Source organism: Panthera tigris, chromosome C2, assembly GCF_018350195.1.
Source record: "Panthera tigris isolate Pti1 chromosome C2, P.tigris_Pti1_mat1.1, whole genome shotgun sequence".
NCBI lineage: Eukaryota > Metazoa > Chordata > Mammalia > Carnivora > Felidae > Panthera > Panthera tigris.
Genome location: NC_056668.1, coordinates 116,395,586 through 116,414,033, shown reverse-complemented (window position 1 = coordinate 116,414,033; position 18,448 = coordinate 116,395,586). Strand labels below are relative to the sequence as shown.

Below are 18,448 nucleotides of genomic sequence, written 5' to 3'. Positions count from 1 at the left end.
TGTTTAGTTTTGAGAGAGAGAGGGAGGGTGCATGCATGCAAGACTGGGGGAGGGGCAGAGAGAGAGGAGAGAGAGAAGTCCAAGCAGGTTCTGCACTGTCAGTGCAAAGCCCAATCAATGTGGGGCTCGAATTCACTGTGAGATCATGACCTGAGCAGAGATCAAGAGTCCAATGCTTAATGGAATGAACCACCCAGAGGCTCCTAAGCTTTATATCTCTTTATATTGTCATAATGTTACAATACACACTTTCATTGAGACAAGAAAACAGGACAATTAAAGACATCTCTTAAAAAAGAGAAGAATTAGTAACTACTAAATTTGGAGCTTACTTTATTTACATTTCATGATTAACACATACAAATTTCACAAATATATATAAAACTAACACATTTAAAAACTATAAATGGAGTGCTATATAATGTACAGTATCTGTTTTGTTTTGATGTCATAACCTCAAAAACAAATTTCTTAAGATAAAGCATTACAAAATTCAGGGCACAAGTTATCAAACAACAAAGAACTCCTTTCTAGAGAAAGCTTAGTATATACACACTAGCAAAACAAGAACAATATAAGTATCTAACAATGTGCATTATAAGCAATTTAAATAAAATAGGCAACAACTGTATATTCTAACCAAATCTATTACTCTGCTTTTACAATTCATGTTATATTTCTACCAGCAGAAAGGGACTTTGCAGAGAGGTGAAGAAGGACTTAACAGACATATTCTAAAAACTAGCCAAATGTTCATTAGACTCTTTATATCTAGAAGAAAGACACGGGTTCATGAATCCATCCAGTTCTCTTTCCCCTGGCAAGAGTCCTGAAACATCTAACAGCTTAAGTTTATCTTGCATCTCAGGAGTGCTGTACCCAAGGAGATATTTATTGAGGTTAGGTCCCATTCACAGGAGCAGGAGTGCTGTTCTAAGAAGCCAAGCCTCCAGGCTTGCTGGTCAGCATCCTCCAACACTCCAACAGAAGCCTTGCAAACCCAAGGCAGGAATACAATTTTCCAAAATATACCCATCCAAACTGAAGAAGTTTACTTGCTTTAGAAATGTACTGAGGTAACTGAACTACTGCACGTGACTCTGTGTCAATCTCAAAAACATCACAGACTGGGGAAAAAACAGCTGAAGTGATGAAAGTCATGTAAAATGACAGAATCACTGGAGTGATTTCTAAAGAGCAGGGGGAGCAAAAGTAAGTTTTGTTTGGTTTCCTTCTAAGGTAAGGTCTGTATCATGAGGACAGATTGTCAGAGTAACAGTATTTTACTAGTTGACTCCTAATTTCCAGAAATGAGCTACTGATAATTGTCATCATTTTGTTATCATGAAGAAGAGAGACATTTGTAAGCAACCAGATTTAACTGTTCCACATCAGTGAAAGCATTACATTTGTGGTTGTTGATATGCGTTTATCTGCATAAATATCTTCTCTTTCTAGAAATATGATCAATACAATGAATACATACCTTCCAGAAGCTCAATTTGCTGATGAACCAGTATCTGATCTATCTATTATAGTAAAAAAAAAAAAAAAAAAAAAAAAAAAAAAAGCTGTAAGTATATTTCCATGTTTTCCATGCCAACTAAATTAACAATAGTGTTTTTATATTTTAAGAAATGCACATAATCACTTATCAATATTTATCAATATTTAATAATATAACTTTATACCTAAAAAAGTATAAAATTAAAGTCAATATATCTTTAATTGAAAATCTATTGAATGTGTTCACTATTAATGTGGGTAAATCCAGGTCAAATAAAACTGACTTACTCTGGAATCCCTCTAAAAATTAAAAAAAAAAAGTTCCTTCTTGAAAAGGCTTAAGAGATATTAAGATTCTTTATTCATTTAAAGAGCTTCTGTCCAAATCTAAAAAAAATTTAGAAGTGTGCTTGATATCCTTTGGAGCAGGTAATAATTTCCTCTATATATTTTGTAAGGTCTTGATTTAAAAAAAATGTTTAAGGTATTTCTTGGAAAATGTATGAACTACTAAGAGTTCTTACAATACTTGCTGCCCAAGTGCATTGTGGGAAACTAAATTAGTACAGAGAGTACAAGAGAGATAATTCATTTACTGAAAACTGGATGGTTACCACAGGGATACTTGTTTATAGATTAGACATATAGAATTTCATATTCCTATTCTACCTACCAGATTTCTAACACTAAACCAATACTAGCCCTCACATCGCTGGGATATGGTATCATGCAGTACATTATAATCCAGGATTTTTTCCCCCTTACTGATGGCATTAATAAAATTGGTTCTTTCAAAGCACAAAGCATCATAAAATACACTTTCATTAATTATAATAAAAAAGTGACTCATGTTATACACAAAATATGAACTTTTTTTTTTTTTTTTTGGTACCACTATTGACACTCAACACTAAATTTAGTTTAATGTTTCTTTCCACCTCCTTGGATGTTATTTGGTGTTGGGATTAAAGAGAGTGAAATCCAGAACCAAGATTACAGTAGCGAAAAGTCATTCCCTCTTCCTTAGTGTTTTGACTATATAATTTCTCTGGACCTCAGGTTCCTCTTCTGTAAAATGATGGTAATTAATAGTACCTATATTATAGGTTTCTAAAAGGATTAAATAAGTTAATACATATGTTACACTTAAGGACAAAGTCTGGAAAATAGTGCTTAGTAAAGGTTTGCTATTGGTCATTACCATGGATTATATTCAAGATCATAGAAAACACAATTTCCTAAGACATTTGTACTTTGCTTTAAAAGTTAACTTGACCTAGAAGAATTATAGCAATTTGTTAGGGAAAAATGTTTTGCCATTTCAGACTTTTGTGAATTAGTCATTTGTTAATTTCATTAAGTAAACTATAAGCACAGTTTTATTAAAAAATAAAATGAGTGGGGGCGCCTGGGTGGCTCAGTCGGTTAAGCATCCGACTTCGGCTCAGGTCATGATCTCGCAGTATGTGACTTCGAGCCCCGCATTGGGCTCTGTGCTGACTGCTCAGAGCCTGGAGCCTGTTTCAGATTCTGTGTCTCCCTCTCTCTCTGACCCTCCCCCGTTCGTGCTCTGTCTCTCTCTGTCTCAAAAATAAACGTTAAAAAAAACATTAAAAAATAAAAATAAAAAAAAATATAATGAGTATTTCATTTATTTGAAATTACCTGACTTAAATATTCCAATCCGGGTGGACAGCCTGATGGAGGTGGTGGTGCTGGCATCCATGGTACCCCTGCAGGTCCACCTGGCTGATTATACACAGGCTGGTGTTGGACAGGAAACCCTACTGGGCCAGCACCTGAATAACCAGCTGGTGGAATTGAGTAGCCAGCCTGGGGGCCAGGATAGCCAGCCTGGGGGCCACGATAGCCAGCCTGGGGGCCAGGATAGCCAGCCTGGGGGCCAGGGTAGCCAACCTGGGGGCCAGGGTAGCCAACCTGGGGGCCAGGGTAGCCAGTATGTCCTGGAGGTCCTAAAATAAAAACAAGTGAAATAATTTGTAACTGCACAGAAAAATGGAAACATGAACTCTTTTGGGATTACTCCTAAAACTCTACAAACTCAAATTGCAGCTCAGATATCTTGTTTCTACGAAGCTTAAACTCTGTGTTTTTATCCTTCAGTGATTTTTCAATGAAGTATCTGTAGTTTCATATCCACTCTTACAGGGTTTGGGGCTGTGAACAGAGTTGGCCCAAGACTTACCCACCATTCAAATCTCAGTTGCAAAGATAAGAAAGTGACAGAAAATCAACAATGGTCTAGAGTCACCTTTATAAGGATTATGGAATGCCTTAAGAGAAACGAAAGATGGCAAGAAAGAGTAAAAGGCCCAAAATAAAGGCTTTGAGTCAGCATTTCTAAAACCAAAGCACTCTATTTTTTTTAAAAAAAGATTAATTTATTTAAAAAAGATGATTGTTAGAAATGGTACCTCCTTTATGTACAGAACTGGGGGTGGTTTTGCCCCCTCAAGGAATTTTTGGCAAGCTCTGGAGACATTTTTGGCTGTTTATAGCTGGAGGGAAGAGTGATACTGGCATTTGGTAGATAGAGGCCAGGGAAGCTGGTAAATATTTCCTAAAATGCCAGAATAGTATCCTGAAAAAGAAGAATTATCCATCTGAAAATATTAGAGTGCTGCTGTTGAGAAACTCTGGCGTAGAGGTAAAGACACATCCTTATTTCCAGAACTGTCCAGATGCTTATCTGGGTTAACAATTTGCCTGAACTTTTACCCCATGGTGCATTCCTATCCTAAGACTTCCTACATGAAAAGCAAAAAGAAAAAAAAAAAAAAGAAATCATTATTGATAGTTAGGTTACAAATTTAAATTTCATAATTTACCACCCTCAGCACTCTGGAAAATACAGTTGGAGAACCAAGGAAGATAAAAAGTTACAACAGGCAAACTTGCCTTGAGTATTTAATAAGCACAGGAGAAGAATAAATTTACTAAGTGTATACTTTGTATTCTATGTGAATTTGTAATTACAATGAAGCTTCATAAGCTTATATGAATAGTCCACAGAATAGTAATCCATAGCAATGGAATACAATTTCAAAGGAATGTGTTCCATAATATTTTAACAGAAAAGGCTACGTAAAATTTAATACTTAGATTATACAATTTATAAATACTTAAAAAAAAAAACACTGATGGCAAGATACATCCACTATTAAAAAGATTTCTGGGGCACCTAGGTGGCTCAGTCGGTTGAGCGTCCAACTTCGGCTCAGGTCGTGATCTCACGATTCGTGAGTTCGAGCCCCACGTCGGGCTCTGTGGTGCTAGCTCAGGGCCTGGAGCCTGCTTTGGATTTTGTGTCTCCCTCTCTCTCTGTTCCTCCCCTGCTTGCGCTCTGTCTCTCTCTCAAAAAGTGAATAAAGATTTTTTAAAAAATTAAAAAAAAAAGATTTCTTAGGAGATTAAACCTCCTACTAGTATCTTTTAAATATAGTTTTTATAATTCATTCTTTCTCACAACAAATAAATATTTACAGATGTTCTATAATGTGGGTGGCTCTGTTCTAGAATCAGAGGATTCAGTTCTCAACAAGGCAACCTGCCCTCAGGGAGTTTACAGGCTACTTTTGGGAGAGAGGAAATAAATTTTTTAAAAAGATTTCAGATTGAACTCACAGAGAAAATGCATGGTAGAGAGGGAAAGGTATCAACTAGGTACTTCAGATAGAAAAAATTCTGTTGAGATCTAAGATATGAGAAAGGTAAAGCTTTGTGTAAAGAGCTGGTAAGAAATGTTGCGGGAGGAAGGAAAACCAAATGCAAAAATCCCTGATTTCAGGAATGAATTTGGCATGTTTGAGGCAGAGAGAAACATCATAAGGGAGAGGAAGAGTGGAAACTGTTGTCAGTGAAAACCTAGAAACAGTTCATCTAGGGAGCCCATTAATAAGGAGCTTAGATTTGATTCCAAGTGTGATCGACAGGCCTTTGAGGATTTTAAGCAGACAAGTGAGTTCCATAATCTGATTTATATCTTACAAAGTTTGTGGGAGTGCTGAGCACTGGGATTTAAAATAAGAAATGCAGATGCCCTCACTGCCTAATGGGGAAGATAACTTCATATTTTATCCTTTACTGTAGGGATCTACAACACCAGTATGATCAACTGATTAACTAGAATCGAAGACAAGGTCTTTGAAAGGAGGGACCAGATTTTTATGACTATATGCCAGAGGAAAGTGATGGGATGGGGAGAAAGAAAAGGGAGGAGTTGGGACAGTTTCCTTGAGGGCTGCCTTTGAGCTGAGATCTAAAGGATACAAAGGAGTAGAGAAGACCAGGGGCACGGAGAAAAACGTTCCACAGACAAGCCCTGGGATAGTAACACATACAGCGTTCCTAATAATCTGTAAAAAGCCAAGTCGACTTGAATAGCAGAGAGCCAGGCTTAATAGACAGGTAAAGAGAAGGCAGGGGAGGCCCTGTCTGGTGAACCAAATTAAGCCTTTTGGCCTTTATCCTAAAAGCAATGAAAAACCAATGATGTACACACTGAATACTGTCTGTAATATGGACAGATAGGCATTTTTAAAGATCACTGGCTACAGTGCAAAGATCAGACCACAGGCAAGCCAATGAGGAGGACATGTGAGTTCACATTAGCATTATTTTAATCTTCTCAAGACCCTTGGAGAGAGAGGATAGTTGATTATTTCCAAAATAACGGATTAAACATATAGAATTACCTGAAATTTGGATATTTTCATTTGTATAAGGTCTAACTGATTTAACAGATTCTTCACATAATTGCAAATATCTGTCACTCAGTATTTGTAAATCATTATACCAGGCGCTTTACGTATACTCTCATTTAATCTCCAAGCTAACCTGAATGAGAAAATGTTATTCCTGTTTTATAGCTAAGAACTGAGACTTGCAGGTATAACGAGTTGTATGAACCACCACACAGCCATTTAGTGCAGAAGCCAGAACTTGAAATCTGATACAGCCTCTCTTTGCCTTTTTCCCACTTGCACACTGGGTACATGATGCTATTTACCTCCTAAGATTGACAGTTAAATGAGTTTATTCACATTATGCACAGTAAGCTCTCAATTTTAAACTGTCACTATTGTTAGCATCATTGTCATATTAAGACCTGCACTATATATGGCCTTGGACTTGTGAAATAAAATTAGGCTATTTTTCTCACAAACTCTCAAGTCTGATTATAACTGAATTTAATTATGTATCACCTCATTTTAACTAGCTGTGGGGTGGATTAAATCATTCTCCAAGTGCCCTGGATGAATATTCCAGCTTGCTAATAATTCATCAAACAACCACCATAAGAATTTACGGCAGCGGTTCTCAGCCCTGGTTGCACATTACAACTAACTGGGTAATTAAAAAAATTACCAATCCCTGGGTCCCGTGACCTGAGCTTCTGCTTTAATTGTCCCGGGACAGTGCCCGGGTACAGTGTTTTAAAATCTTCCACGTAATACTTAAGGGCAGGCACCCTTGAGAACCATCTCCTTAGAGATATTCTAGCTCAGATTCTTCTAACGGCAAACACCTGGATGTGATCCAGGCCCCGCTGGGAAGTTTCTTGGCTACACAATTAAACAGGCCATTGAGTTCCCAAGCAGAGTTATTCGCTCAGAGTAGAATACAAAATGGATACACCCATCTACCCAAACCGGATACCTTTTGATCCTAAATCTCCAGAGTGGTCTCTCGGTCTCTCAAGAAGGAAGTAGCCTGACTACTTGCAAATCTGGGTACACCATCAATTTTGCCATATAGTGAAGTTCTAGTAATTTTGATAACTGCATTTGTCTACATGAAAATCTCTGAGGTCTTTCAATCACTGGTTCAAAGGGAAAAATGTACTCCCTAGAATGTAGTGATAGGACTCGATTACTTTTCTTAGATATAAGGCATGATTAAGCATGCGTACAAAAAGCAAAGCTTTCATATATGTTACAAAGTGAAAATGAGAATGACCCCCAAGCACTACACTTTTATTACCTACAGCTTCCAGTTTTAAGCACTCACGTCTTTTCTGTGACTCTCACTGTACACGATTACCCTCAGCTAATATAGGACTCAAAAATACCCAGGGATAAATCTAAATGTGATTATGTGATGACAATTTTCAGAACAGATGAAGGATCAAATATTTTACTTCTAATGTATATTTTGATGCAAACTTTATTTTATTTGCTACATGTAAATGGACTGTTTTTGTTAACTCTAGATCTTTACTATCCTGCATAAGTAAACATTACTTTTATGATATTATTTATGATAATATATAGTCAGACAAAAAAAAAATCAAGAACTAGGCTGCCAATTTCATTATTATACTTTTAATAAAAGACACTACTAAAATACACAAACAAAGGCAGACACACACCCATACATACGCCCTTTGGGGAATATCAGTAATTGAGTACTTTTGGATTTTTATTCTTAGACAAAAGTTTTACCTTGGAGTGTTGCTGAAGGATATTGAGGGGGATAGTCAGGTGGTAAATTCGTTCCTGGGTGAGGAGCATTCATTTGTCCGTCTGCAATTTAGGGAAAGGTAAACATATTTGGTTTAATGAAATATATATTAGAAAAAATAAGGGGCGCCTGGGTGGCTCAGTCGGTTGAGCGGCCGACTTCGCTCAGGTCACGATCTCGTGGTCCGTGAGTTCGAGCCCCGCATGGGGCTCTGTGCTGACAGCTCGGAGCCCGGAGCCTGTTTCAGATTCTGTGTCTCCCTCTCTCTCTGACCCTCCCCTGTTCATGCTCTGTCTCTCTCTGTCTCAAAAATAAATAAATGTTAAAAAAAAAAATTTTTTTTAAATAAAAAAAATAAATATGTATTAGAAAGAAAAATACATTGTCCTTAGATAATTTCCATTGACATGATCTTTATATGATCTTGTGCTGTACTAAAATAAAGTGATTTCTTCACTTAACAAAAGCTGTTTGTTATCAGACTTAATTGGCAGGAGCATCGGTTTCAAACAAATTCCTTTTTGGATAAAATGAGACAGCTGAGTTACCGGGGCTGAACTTCTAGCTTTCAAACATGCCTGATGAGTGTTCCATATTTGGAAGTGTTCCAAGTGTTAATACCTAATTCCATGTTGGTATTAGGGGAAAAAAGTGTTTTAGAACCACATACAGACTGTAAAGGAAGAGAGAGAGAAATGAAACTACTTGGATATAGGGATGATGATGGAAATAGTATGATGATTTTTAAAGATACCTAGTTATTGCTATACCAATTAGCCTTTTCCTTTTATCTTTGAGAGGGAGAGCACATGCGCACTCGTGCAACCAGGGGAGGGGCAGGGGAGGGAGGAGAGGGAGACCAAGAATATCAAGCAGGCACAAAGTCCAGCGCAGAGCCCAACATGGGGGCTTGACCTTACAACTATGAGATCATCACCTGAGCTGAAATCGAGAGTTGGACGCTTAACTGACTGAGCCATCCAGGGGTCCCAAAGAATTATTTTCAAAATATTTAAAATAGTGCATATATTTCAATATTGAATATCCTTTTTATGCTTACTCTGCAATTACCCAATAAGGTTGAATTCCCAATAAGGAATTCAACAATATCCAATACCAATAAGAATACCCAATAAGGAACTTCCTAGTATCTGACTGATTTTGCCCAATAAAATCATAACTGACTGAATAACAATAAAATACATTAAACATTGAATATTCTTAATATACGTATAAATGGTTGAACCTCCTAGTCCTTCATATTTGTGTTTCCTAGTCACTCGTTTAGCAGCCGCCCCAGCCAGACAATAAATACTTGTTGGCCATCTCCTGTATTGCCTCTGAGCTAAGCTCTGAGGCTATCCTGGCCCTGTCTTCATAGAACTTAAGGTCTAGTGGACACTGCATTTGTCCCATGTCCTCCTCTGGCTCATTATGGCTTGCTAACTATAAACCCAAAATAGTTTCTTATTGAATGATGAGCACATGGCATCAATACAGAAGAAAAAGTTAGTCAAACTTTCCATCTGATACATTGTCTACACACTTCTTTATCAGAGGCCTTCAAAGGCTACTCAACTCATGTGGTTTCAGCGGGAAAGCTGGGTTGTGAGCCAGCCTTCTCCTTCACGCAATCAGCTTCATGGTAACTTCAGCAGAATGGAGTCCACAGAGCTGGTGCATATTCCGGTAACAGAACCCTCTACTTTCATCAGGGCTTTTCCCTAAACAGTTGCCACAACGTACCCTGACTGATTGCAGATCTCTCAAATACCACAAAAGTCATTCCATCCCAACCATTCCCTTGTTTGTTGGCTTCAAGTGAGTGGCCGAGTTCCTAGTTCTCTAGCTCTCAAGGCTTTGCCCACCACTGCCACTCCCCACCTGAGCTGGAAACAACCGGATCACGCTTAACAGATCTCAAGGAAAACACTGCAAGTCTGACTAACATACCTACTCTTAAATGATAGGGCACATTTTGGCACCTCTAGGTACCAGTGTTTGAACAATAGTAAATACATATACATATCTAGGAGCTGACAGATTCAAGAAATTAGAAGCTCATGATCTCTGGGGTTTTGGTTCCAGAGTGTTAATCCTGGTTTTAGGAATTTCAGCAGGAATTCATACAGAGGGAAAATAAGCAAATAAGCAAGTGGTCAAATATACCAAAGATCATATGAATTATGAATGGATTTCTGCATTTGTGAAATGGAACTTAAAATAATTTATAGATACCATAGGACTGTCACATTAATATAAAGATATTTTTTTACTTCTAATGTATTTATATACATGTATACATTTAATTCGTATTTATGCACATACACACAGATATACAAACAATTATGTATATGAAGATGAAGAGTTAAAAGGTGACTATGACCGTGGCAAAAAGAATCTTTCTATGGTGATCTGAAGCATCCTAATGCTTGTAGCAGATAGAAAGTGTAATACTGTATCAATTTACATTTAAGAAGGCTTGAGTTTTGTAAGTAAAATTAAATTCATATAGCAAACATTAAGAGATCATGAAGCTTCATGAAGGAAAGCTGAGGTTTCTAGTCCTAAAGAGTATCTAATACAGCTAGTAAGGCTGACATTATGGTGAGAGATAAACATGTCTTCAGTATCTAAACAAAAGTAAACAGATAATGTAAATCTTCTCATAAAACAGGATTTTTTTTTTCATATTTTCCCCCACATACATTGCTTTTCTCTTCAGAACTTTAGATTAAAAAAAACAAAAACAAAGTCTTTTATTATATGCTTGGTCGATATCCATCTTATTTAGAATTTTCTTGATAGGAAAAAAGCCAGAACGTAATCATTGGTATTTATTAAACCTGTTCATGTGTGGATGTTGGGAAATATATAGCAGGGATATATCCAAAGATTTTGTTACAATGATCTGACATATTAGATTTATTATCTGGTTAATTTGAGTTGAATGATGTTTATGTATGTAAAATGCACACAAAAAGGGGAAAACTGACCTCAATGGAATATAGTATAAATTATATAACATATTTCCCAGTAAGACTAAAATTCCTTAGGCTTATCTAAGGTTTTATTTTTACAGGAAAAACTAGCAGTAGTGGATATATATGTACATTGTCTTTACAGTAAAAAAAAAAAAAAAAAATGACCTAGACTTCGGGTTCTGGAGCATAAACAAAGTAAATTACATCCTTTCAGAAACTGAATACAACATCATATAAGACAAAGAACATATTAACAACAGATTTAACATTATAAAAGGAAGTCAACACTTAAATTACTTACTTTGCTTTTCCATGATTTATAGAGTTCTGAAAAAGAAGACCTGATATTACTACATTGTCTACAAATTTATAGGTCAAATATGACTGTTGTAACAAGATATTATGAAACTATACGTACACATAGAATATTCCTCTATTCATCTAGCCTACCAGAATCTGGTTATTTAAACCCTTTGGTCTTGATCCCATCCCCTGTTGATGTAATTCTGAGTATGACTTAAGAAGTTGTGCGTCACCCCAGGATGGTGGACGTTTTCCACAAACCTTGGCGGGGAGAAGGTCCTATAAGGCAGAATGCTGAGAGGAAAACGCTGTAAACCTAAGACCCCACCTTGTAACCAAGTCAAAAACTGAAGCCTTCCAGTCTACGCAAAGGAGGCTGGGCTCTAGGTTCATGAGGACAGACAGATGGGTTAGCTATCAGACCACACTAATGCAAATATCTCTGGATTCCAGATTCTATGGATAAGTTCTGCCCATCTTGAACAGCAAATTTGAAAAGGCCTGACTCTTTGTTATGTTACAAGATATACTTTTAGCCAGAAAATCCACTCTCAGGGGTTGTCATAGTTGTAGCACCATCACAATCCAACCAAAACTTTGTGTTAGGTTATTTCTATACAAAATAATAATTAAAAAACCCCAAAAAACCATTGTACTCGGCACTTCTGATGAGGTTTTTGGGGTGACAGTGGGGTTCGTGGGATCCGGAACTGACAGCCAAGAAAGAACTCTTGGAGATGTTTTTGGTGCAAAAAGGTGATTTTATTAAATAAAGCACGGGGACAGGACCCGTGGGCAGGAAGAGCTGCCCTGGGACTTTGAGGAGAGACTGGCTATATAATAGGGAGTTGGGGGGGTGGTAAAGTCCAGGGAAAGTTTCCAGTGAGATTTGCATATGCTAAAGAAGACTCCCAGGATACTGGAGGCCTAACTGTTGTCAAGCTAAGGTTGTTTTCCCTCTAGGAAAGCATTAGCATTAAGACAGTAGGGACTTCCTGGAGAAACAGTTTACTAGGCCAGACTCAAGTATTTGTCAATGGGCTGCAGGTTACAAGGAAATTTAGTTCTATCTGCCATTTCCTTCTGTTTTTGTCTTCCACAGCACTAAGGAGGGGTGATGCTGAGGCTCCAGGAAACGAGGTCCATCGGTCTCTGGAGATTGGGCTATTGATATTTGTAAAATATTTGTAAATAGATGGGAGGGAGACTCAGGTACTGGGCACAATGATCTCTATCAGTTAACCATTTCTTTTTCCCCTTTCCTTTGTTCTTGGGCAGCCAGGAGTGCCTGAGGAGTATCACAGGGATTCCCCCCGGGGTGGGGGTGGGTTGCAGCCTGTCAGCTTGCCTTATGCTCCCTCACCACTTCTGCCTTCCAGTTCCTTGATTCTTTTCCCCCTGATCTCTCCACTTTTAATCCCAACCCCCTTGATGCCTGTTAATTGCAATTAAGTCATAAGGCAAAACCTCTCCCCAGAGACCCCAGGAAGTGAAACTGAACAGACTCTAAAGCAGAGCTTATTTGTCCCTATTTGCTCTTTTCTTTCCAATTTGGTTACATTATTTTGAGTCTTAAAATGGCACATGTGTGAGAATAAGTCCCTAATGGCAGAACTACTGCAGAACATAATCTGGGTCCTCTCTTTGCTGTAGGTTTTAGTATTTTTGCAGTTACATAATATCTCAAGCACAAAACGTGGCAGGTCATAAGTTCTGGTACAAAATATTAAGTGACAGTTGTAGTCACCTGTGTGCCAGGTAGAATAAAGCACTTGTGGAATAAAGATGATACCACAACACCCTGTCCGCTCCTGTTTGCTGTTTTAAAGATCTTTTGATATTCTCAAACTTAAGGGTCTATTAACAAGAGGTAATGTCACTCAGTTTTGGAAATGACTAGGCTGAGTCCTGGGTGATTTCATTAATTAATTAACATGATAACTTTTAAATAATATTTTCCACTACTCTTTTTGTTTTAAATTTATTTATTTTAAGTAGGCTCCACACCCAATGTGAGGCTTGAACTCACAACCCTGAGATCAAGAGTCACAGGCTCTACCAACTGAGCCAGCCAGGTACACCCCTGCCTTCCACTACTCTTAATAAGAAAAATATCCTAGAAAATTTTCCAAGAAAAAGAACATCATATTCATCCTGTACTAAAAAAAAGTCTCTAAGAAAGTCATATATGTTGTACCACTGGAATCTTAATTACTTCAAGACAAATATATAGTTTCAAATTATAATCTGATTACTATACACTCCTCCCTAACTCTGCTAAATGAGAATTTCTGAGATTTAACACATCATATACTATATACAAGTAAGTACATCTCTGGTAAAAATTATTCTATTAGACACCATAAGACCTGATGCAATTTGAAGTGGAGTTCATAAGCAAATGGCTAAGAAAGAATTCCTGAGACATGTTTGGTGCAAAAATATGATGTTATTAAAGCACAGGGTCAGAATCTGTGGGCAGAAGAGCTGCTCTGTGACTGTGAGGAGTGATAATGTATTTGAAGGTTTGTGGAGGAGGGGACATAAAGTTAGTTTCTAAGAAATTTCTGTATGCTGAAATCAGGGTCTTACAGGACGAAGATTTAGCTACTGTCAAGATAAGGTTGCTTCTAGTTTTTAATGGAATGTAAACATGAAGGCCTTAAGGCAGCCGTAAATTCCTACGGAATGTTACAGACTGCAGGTCTCTGGTATCACTGGGCTTCAAGCTGTAAGGGGATTTAATTTAAACTACATTTTTTTGCCTTTGTTTTCCTCATCAAGACCCATTGCTGCTCTGGGCTATTTGAAAATGATAAACCTCTTCCATCAGGAATAAGGAGAAATGATGCCGGTGACATCAGTCATGGTTCCACAGTTCACAGGACAGTGACATTCTTGACCCATCTATCTCTTGGGGTCCTGAAATTTCTATCTTATTGCTTTCCAAAAAAGTTATTGATGTAAAATCTGGAACCCAAGGGAAGCATACATAATTTTGGAAGTTCCTAAGACTACTATGCCTATAAACTAGGCATAAACTAGATTTGGATTCTTTATCCACATTTACTTCTTAATTAAGAACAAACCACTTAAATTTTTCTGAGTCCCAAGAGGCAGACACATGTTCTTAATTATTTTAGGAAAACGTTACTGCTCTAATGACAATGGTAGAAATCTATATCCCTAAACTTCCTTTGAATCTGAGAGCCAAAGGTAGTCTAAAATCCACCAGGCCATGGGCTGGGGGTTGAGACAGGTAGTTAGGCATTATACACAGAGGGAACTGTACAAGTCCTGTGGCTACAGGGAGCTTGACTCATTCAAGGAAATGAAAGACTTGTGGATTATAAAAAAAAAAAAAAAAAAAAAAAAAAAAAAAAAGATAATCAGACATGAGGATAGAGAGGTATATGGGACACAGTTCGTACCCATTTAATGTCTCTCTACCTGCATTCTATGCTCTCAAAGACCAGAATATGGCCTGTCTTGTCCAGGACAAGAGACTTAACTGCTGCTTGTTGACTGAACAATATGTGCACAGTATGATTTCACTCCTTTTGTTCATAAAGAACAGCTCCCTTACTAATGGGAACGCTGCTGAATCTCTGACCCAGCCACTAATTTTACATGCCACTTTTCGTTTTTTTTTTAATATATTAAATATAATTTATTATCAAATTGGTTTCCATACAACACCCAGTGCTCATCCCAACAGGTGCCCTCCTCAATGCCCATCACTCACTTTCCCCTCTCCCTCACCCCTCAGCAACCCTGTTTGTTCTCACTATTTGAGTCTCTTATGGTTTGCCTCCCTCCCTCTCCATAAGGTTTTTTTCCCCTTCCCTCCCCCATGGTCTTCTGTTAAGTTTCTCAGGATCCACATATGAGCGAAAACATCTGGTATCTGTCTTTCTCTGCCTTATTTCACTTAGCATAACACTCTCTAGTTCCATCCACGTTGCTGCAAATGGCCAGATTTTTCTTTCTCATTGCCAAGTAGTATTCCATTGTATATATAAACCACATCTTCTTTATCCATTCCTCACTTGATGGACATTTAAGCTCTTTCTATAATTCGGCTATTGTTGAAAGTGCTGCTATAAACATTGTGGTACAAGTGGTCCTATTCATCAGCACTCCTGTATCCCTTGGGTAAATTCCTAGCAGTGCTATGGCTGGGTCATGGGTAGATCTATTTTTAATTTTTTAGGAACCTCCGCACTGTTTCTCAGAGCACACATGCCACTTTTTGTATCCACTGCAGAAATCCACTCGTTTCCCTTTTCATTTAAAAAAAGGGAAAGATGAGTAAACCATATTTCTCAAATTGCTCAACTAGGAGAAACAATGCTCGCCAGTTCCTGGAACTGAGAAGTGGCCATTCCAAGATTTACTGGAATAACCCTAGAAATAAAACCATGTGGGAACCAGACTCGTGAGTTTAGAAGCAGGGATTTTGTCAAGTATCAAACATAATAAAAGCTAACCTTACCGAGTACTCTTGGGGCTAGCACAGCTCCCACAGCTTTACACTAATACACGCCATACTGTAAGTCTTGTAACTCTTTTTTGACCATCGCACAATTTCAGAGATGAGGCCAGGAAAGCACAAGGATGAAGAAACTGGTTCAGAGTCCACAGCAATTAAGTAGTAGAGGTAGGATTCAAATCAGGTGGACTCCTGAACTAATTAATGGTCTTAGCTTCTATGCTATAAACCAGCTCTATCTTTCCGGTTCGTCTGGTGTTCCAGAGTGACTAGCACAGGTTTAGGGTACACCGTACTCCTAATGAATACATACTGTTTTATGACAGCTAAGAGGCCCCACTAATCATCTCTTCTAATCCTCCCAGCGCGACAGCGGACACCCACAGTCCTGGTTCTTGCCGGGTTCTTCAGCGCGGCCAAGAGGTGGGCAGTAGTAGTAAAGGGGCGCTGAGCACGCAAGGCAGTTTCGGGCAAGAAACACCTTACCAGTGGTGCCGGGTGGTGGGGCCTGGGGGCCAACTGGGGCCACTCGCGAGTCGCAGCTCCGCTTCCGGGGGTCGCTTCCCCGGGACTCTAAACCCACCACCGCCGCCCGCCCGCTCGCCCACCTGCCCGCCTCCTCTACTCAGCTCACCCCGCACAAACACAGCTGGCCGGACCCCGCGCCCCGCCCCCGCTAGCGGCCCCCAGCGCCGCGCAACCGGCCCCGGGAACCCACGCGAGTCCGGCGCCCGGTGCGCGCGCGGGGCCCAGGGGCGAGAAAGGCGCCCGCCCACCTGGGGCTGCAGGTGCTCCGCGCTGCCGAGAACCTCCGAGGTGCGGACACGCTCTCGGTTTCGTTTCCCGGATCCTAGGTACACAAAAGGGCTCTCCCACCGGCGCGCCCGCGTCGCTGCCGGAGGGCGTGAGAGCTGCAGGCCCCCGCCCCCTTCCTCGCTCCCCGCAGAGATTCCGAAGTCAGTTCAGTGGCGAGGGCGACGGAGAGCTAACTAACTGGGAGGTGGACGCCCGCTCCGACACGTTAAGTCCTCCGCAGGGGAGTGGCTGCCGTGGGGGTGCTGTCGTGGGCGCCAAACCGTAGGGAACTTCCGTTTCTCGGCTCTCAACCTGCATCACTTACATTTCTGTTACTTGCAAAGCTCGTGAGCAGCGCTGGTCCCGGGGACAAATGAGGACGGGTCCGGCGTGTTTGTCTCGACGGGGCTTTTTCTCTGTAGCTTTCTGACTCTCTGTCTCTCTCCCAATGTCTCTGTGTCTCATTGTCTCACCCTCTCCTTCTTGCCGGTTTTTCCCTTTCTCTGCCTCCCTCTCTCCTCTGCCCTCTCCCCCACCCCACCCCACCCCCAACGCCATGAACAACTTTTAACAATCACCCCGACTAGACGTGTTTAGACTGTTGAATTTTTCTTCACCACCGCCGCCCGACCGGCAAACAGACTCAGTGAACAGATACTTGTTGAGCTGAGCTAAAGGACTCATTGAGTTTTTTTTCATGAAATTATTTTATTTACAAAAGGAACCTGTGATCTTCCACACAATAAAGATGAGTGTGGAGAAAAGGTGAAGCAAACTTTCTCCACCTCCCCTCCCCTTTTCTTCTTCCCATGACTCTGTTGACAGATACTTGAAGGATTACCAAGACACCTCCTTGGAGGAAGGAAGAGGGTACTGAAAGGGAGGGGACTAGAAAGCGAAATTGAGAAAAAAAGTAAGAAAGGAGGGAGGAAACCAGCCGCTTGAGTTTGAATCCCTTCTCGTCTCTGTGACTGTGCAAATTAGAATCTCTCTGCTTCTTTTTTAATCTGTAAAATGAGGGTATTTTATCTACCTCATAAGATTTTTATGAGGATTAAGGAAGTTAAAATACGCAAAAAGTTTAAGTGATGCCTATCACAGAGTAAGCACTCAATAAATATCATTAATCTACCACTATTCTTCTGCCAATCAAGTTTTACCACCTCTCCACTTCCTGAATATCAGTTCTAAATGTTTGCTATTCTAATTGGCAAGTAGGACCTTGTTATTGTTTTTGTTACTTCTGACTGTTGGTGATATTCAGTAATCATTCAGAGGGTTACTGAACATTTTAACATTTTATTCTGGGTTATGTCTGACATTTAATACAGAGTTTTCTGTCAGATTGGGATTGTTTGTTTATTTTTGAGACAGAGAGAGAAAGAGCATGAACGGGGGAGGGTCAGAGAGAGAGGGAGACACAGAAACGGAAGCATGCTCCAGGCTCTGAGCCATCAGCCCAGAGCCCGACGCGGGGCTCGAACTCATGGACCGCGAGATCATAAACCGAACCAAAGTCAGACGCTTAACCGACTGAGCCATCCGGGCGCCCCAGACTGGGATATTTTTTGCACTTGCTGATTTGTTGTGCTCTTTACATTTTGTGGACTGAATCCCTCATTTAACAGAGGCCTACTTACTGGGTCTCTGGATTATAATCTTATTTAAAGTTGCTTTCACAACTCTCATTTTTAAATCATCTTTTACTGTGTTTTTTACTTCTCACCTCTGGGCTTTCTCTCTTATTTTCAAAAGCCTACTGTACGTTAGGACATCCAATATGATTCCTTCCTTACACCTGTTTATTCCTAATTGCCAAGAAGTTAGTATTTTCTAGTTACCTTATTATTTATAGTTGTATTGTGGTCCATGAATATACTATGAA

The 18,448-nt window shown here is 39.5% G+C and overlaps 1 protein-coding gene across 1 annotated transcript in view; it reads right to left on the bottom strand.

Moving 5' to 3' along the window:
* Positions 1-16,880, bottom strand: part of PLSCR1 (phospholipid scramblase 1) — a 30,137-nt gene extending 13,257 nt beyond the window's left edge. Inside the window, exons 1-5 of the mRNA XM_042956456.1 lie at positions 16,545-16,880; positions 11,275-11,300; positions 7,971-8,051; positions 3,172-3,479; positions 1,487-1,529 (exon numbers count right to left, since the gene is read on the bottom strand). Coding sequence (XP_042812390.1) covers positions 1,487-1,529; positions 3,172-3,479; positions 7,971-8,051; positions 11,275-11,287 — 445 coding nt within the window. The 5' untranslated portion in view covers positions 11,288-11,300; positions 16,545-16,880. The remainder of the gene's footprint in view (positions 1-1,486; positions 1,530-3,171; positions 3,480-7,970; positions 8,052-11,274; positions 11,301-16,544) is intronic.
* Between the last annotated feature and the right edge of the window lie 1,568 nt (positions 16,881-18,448).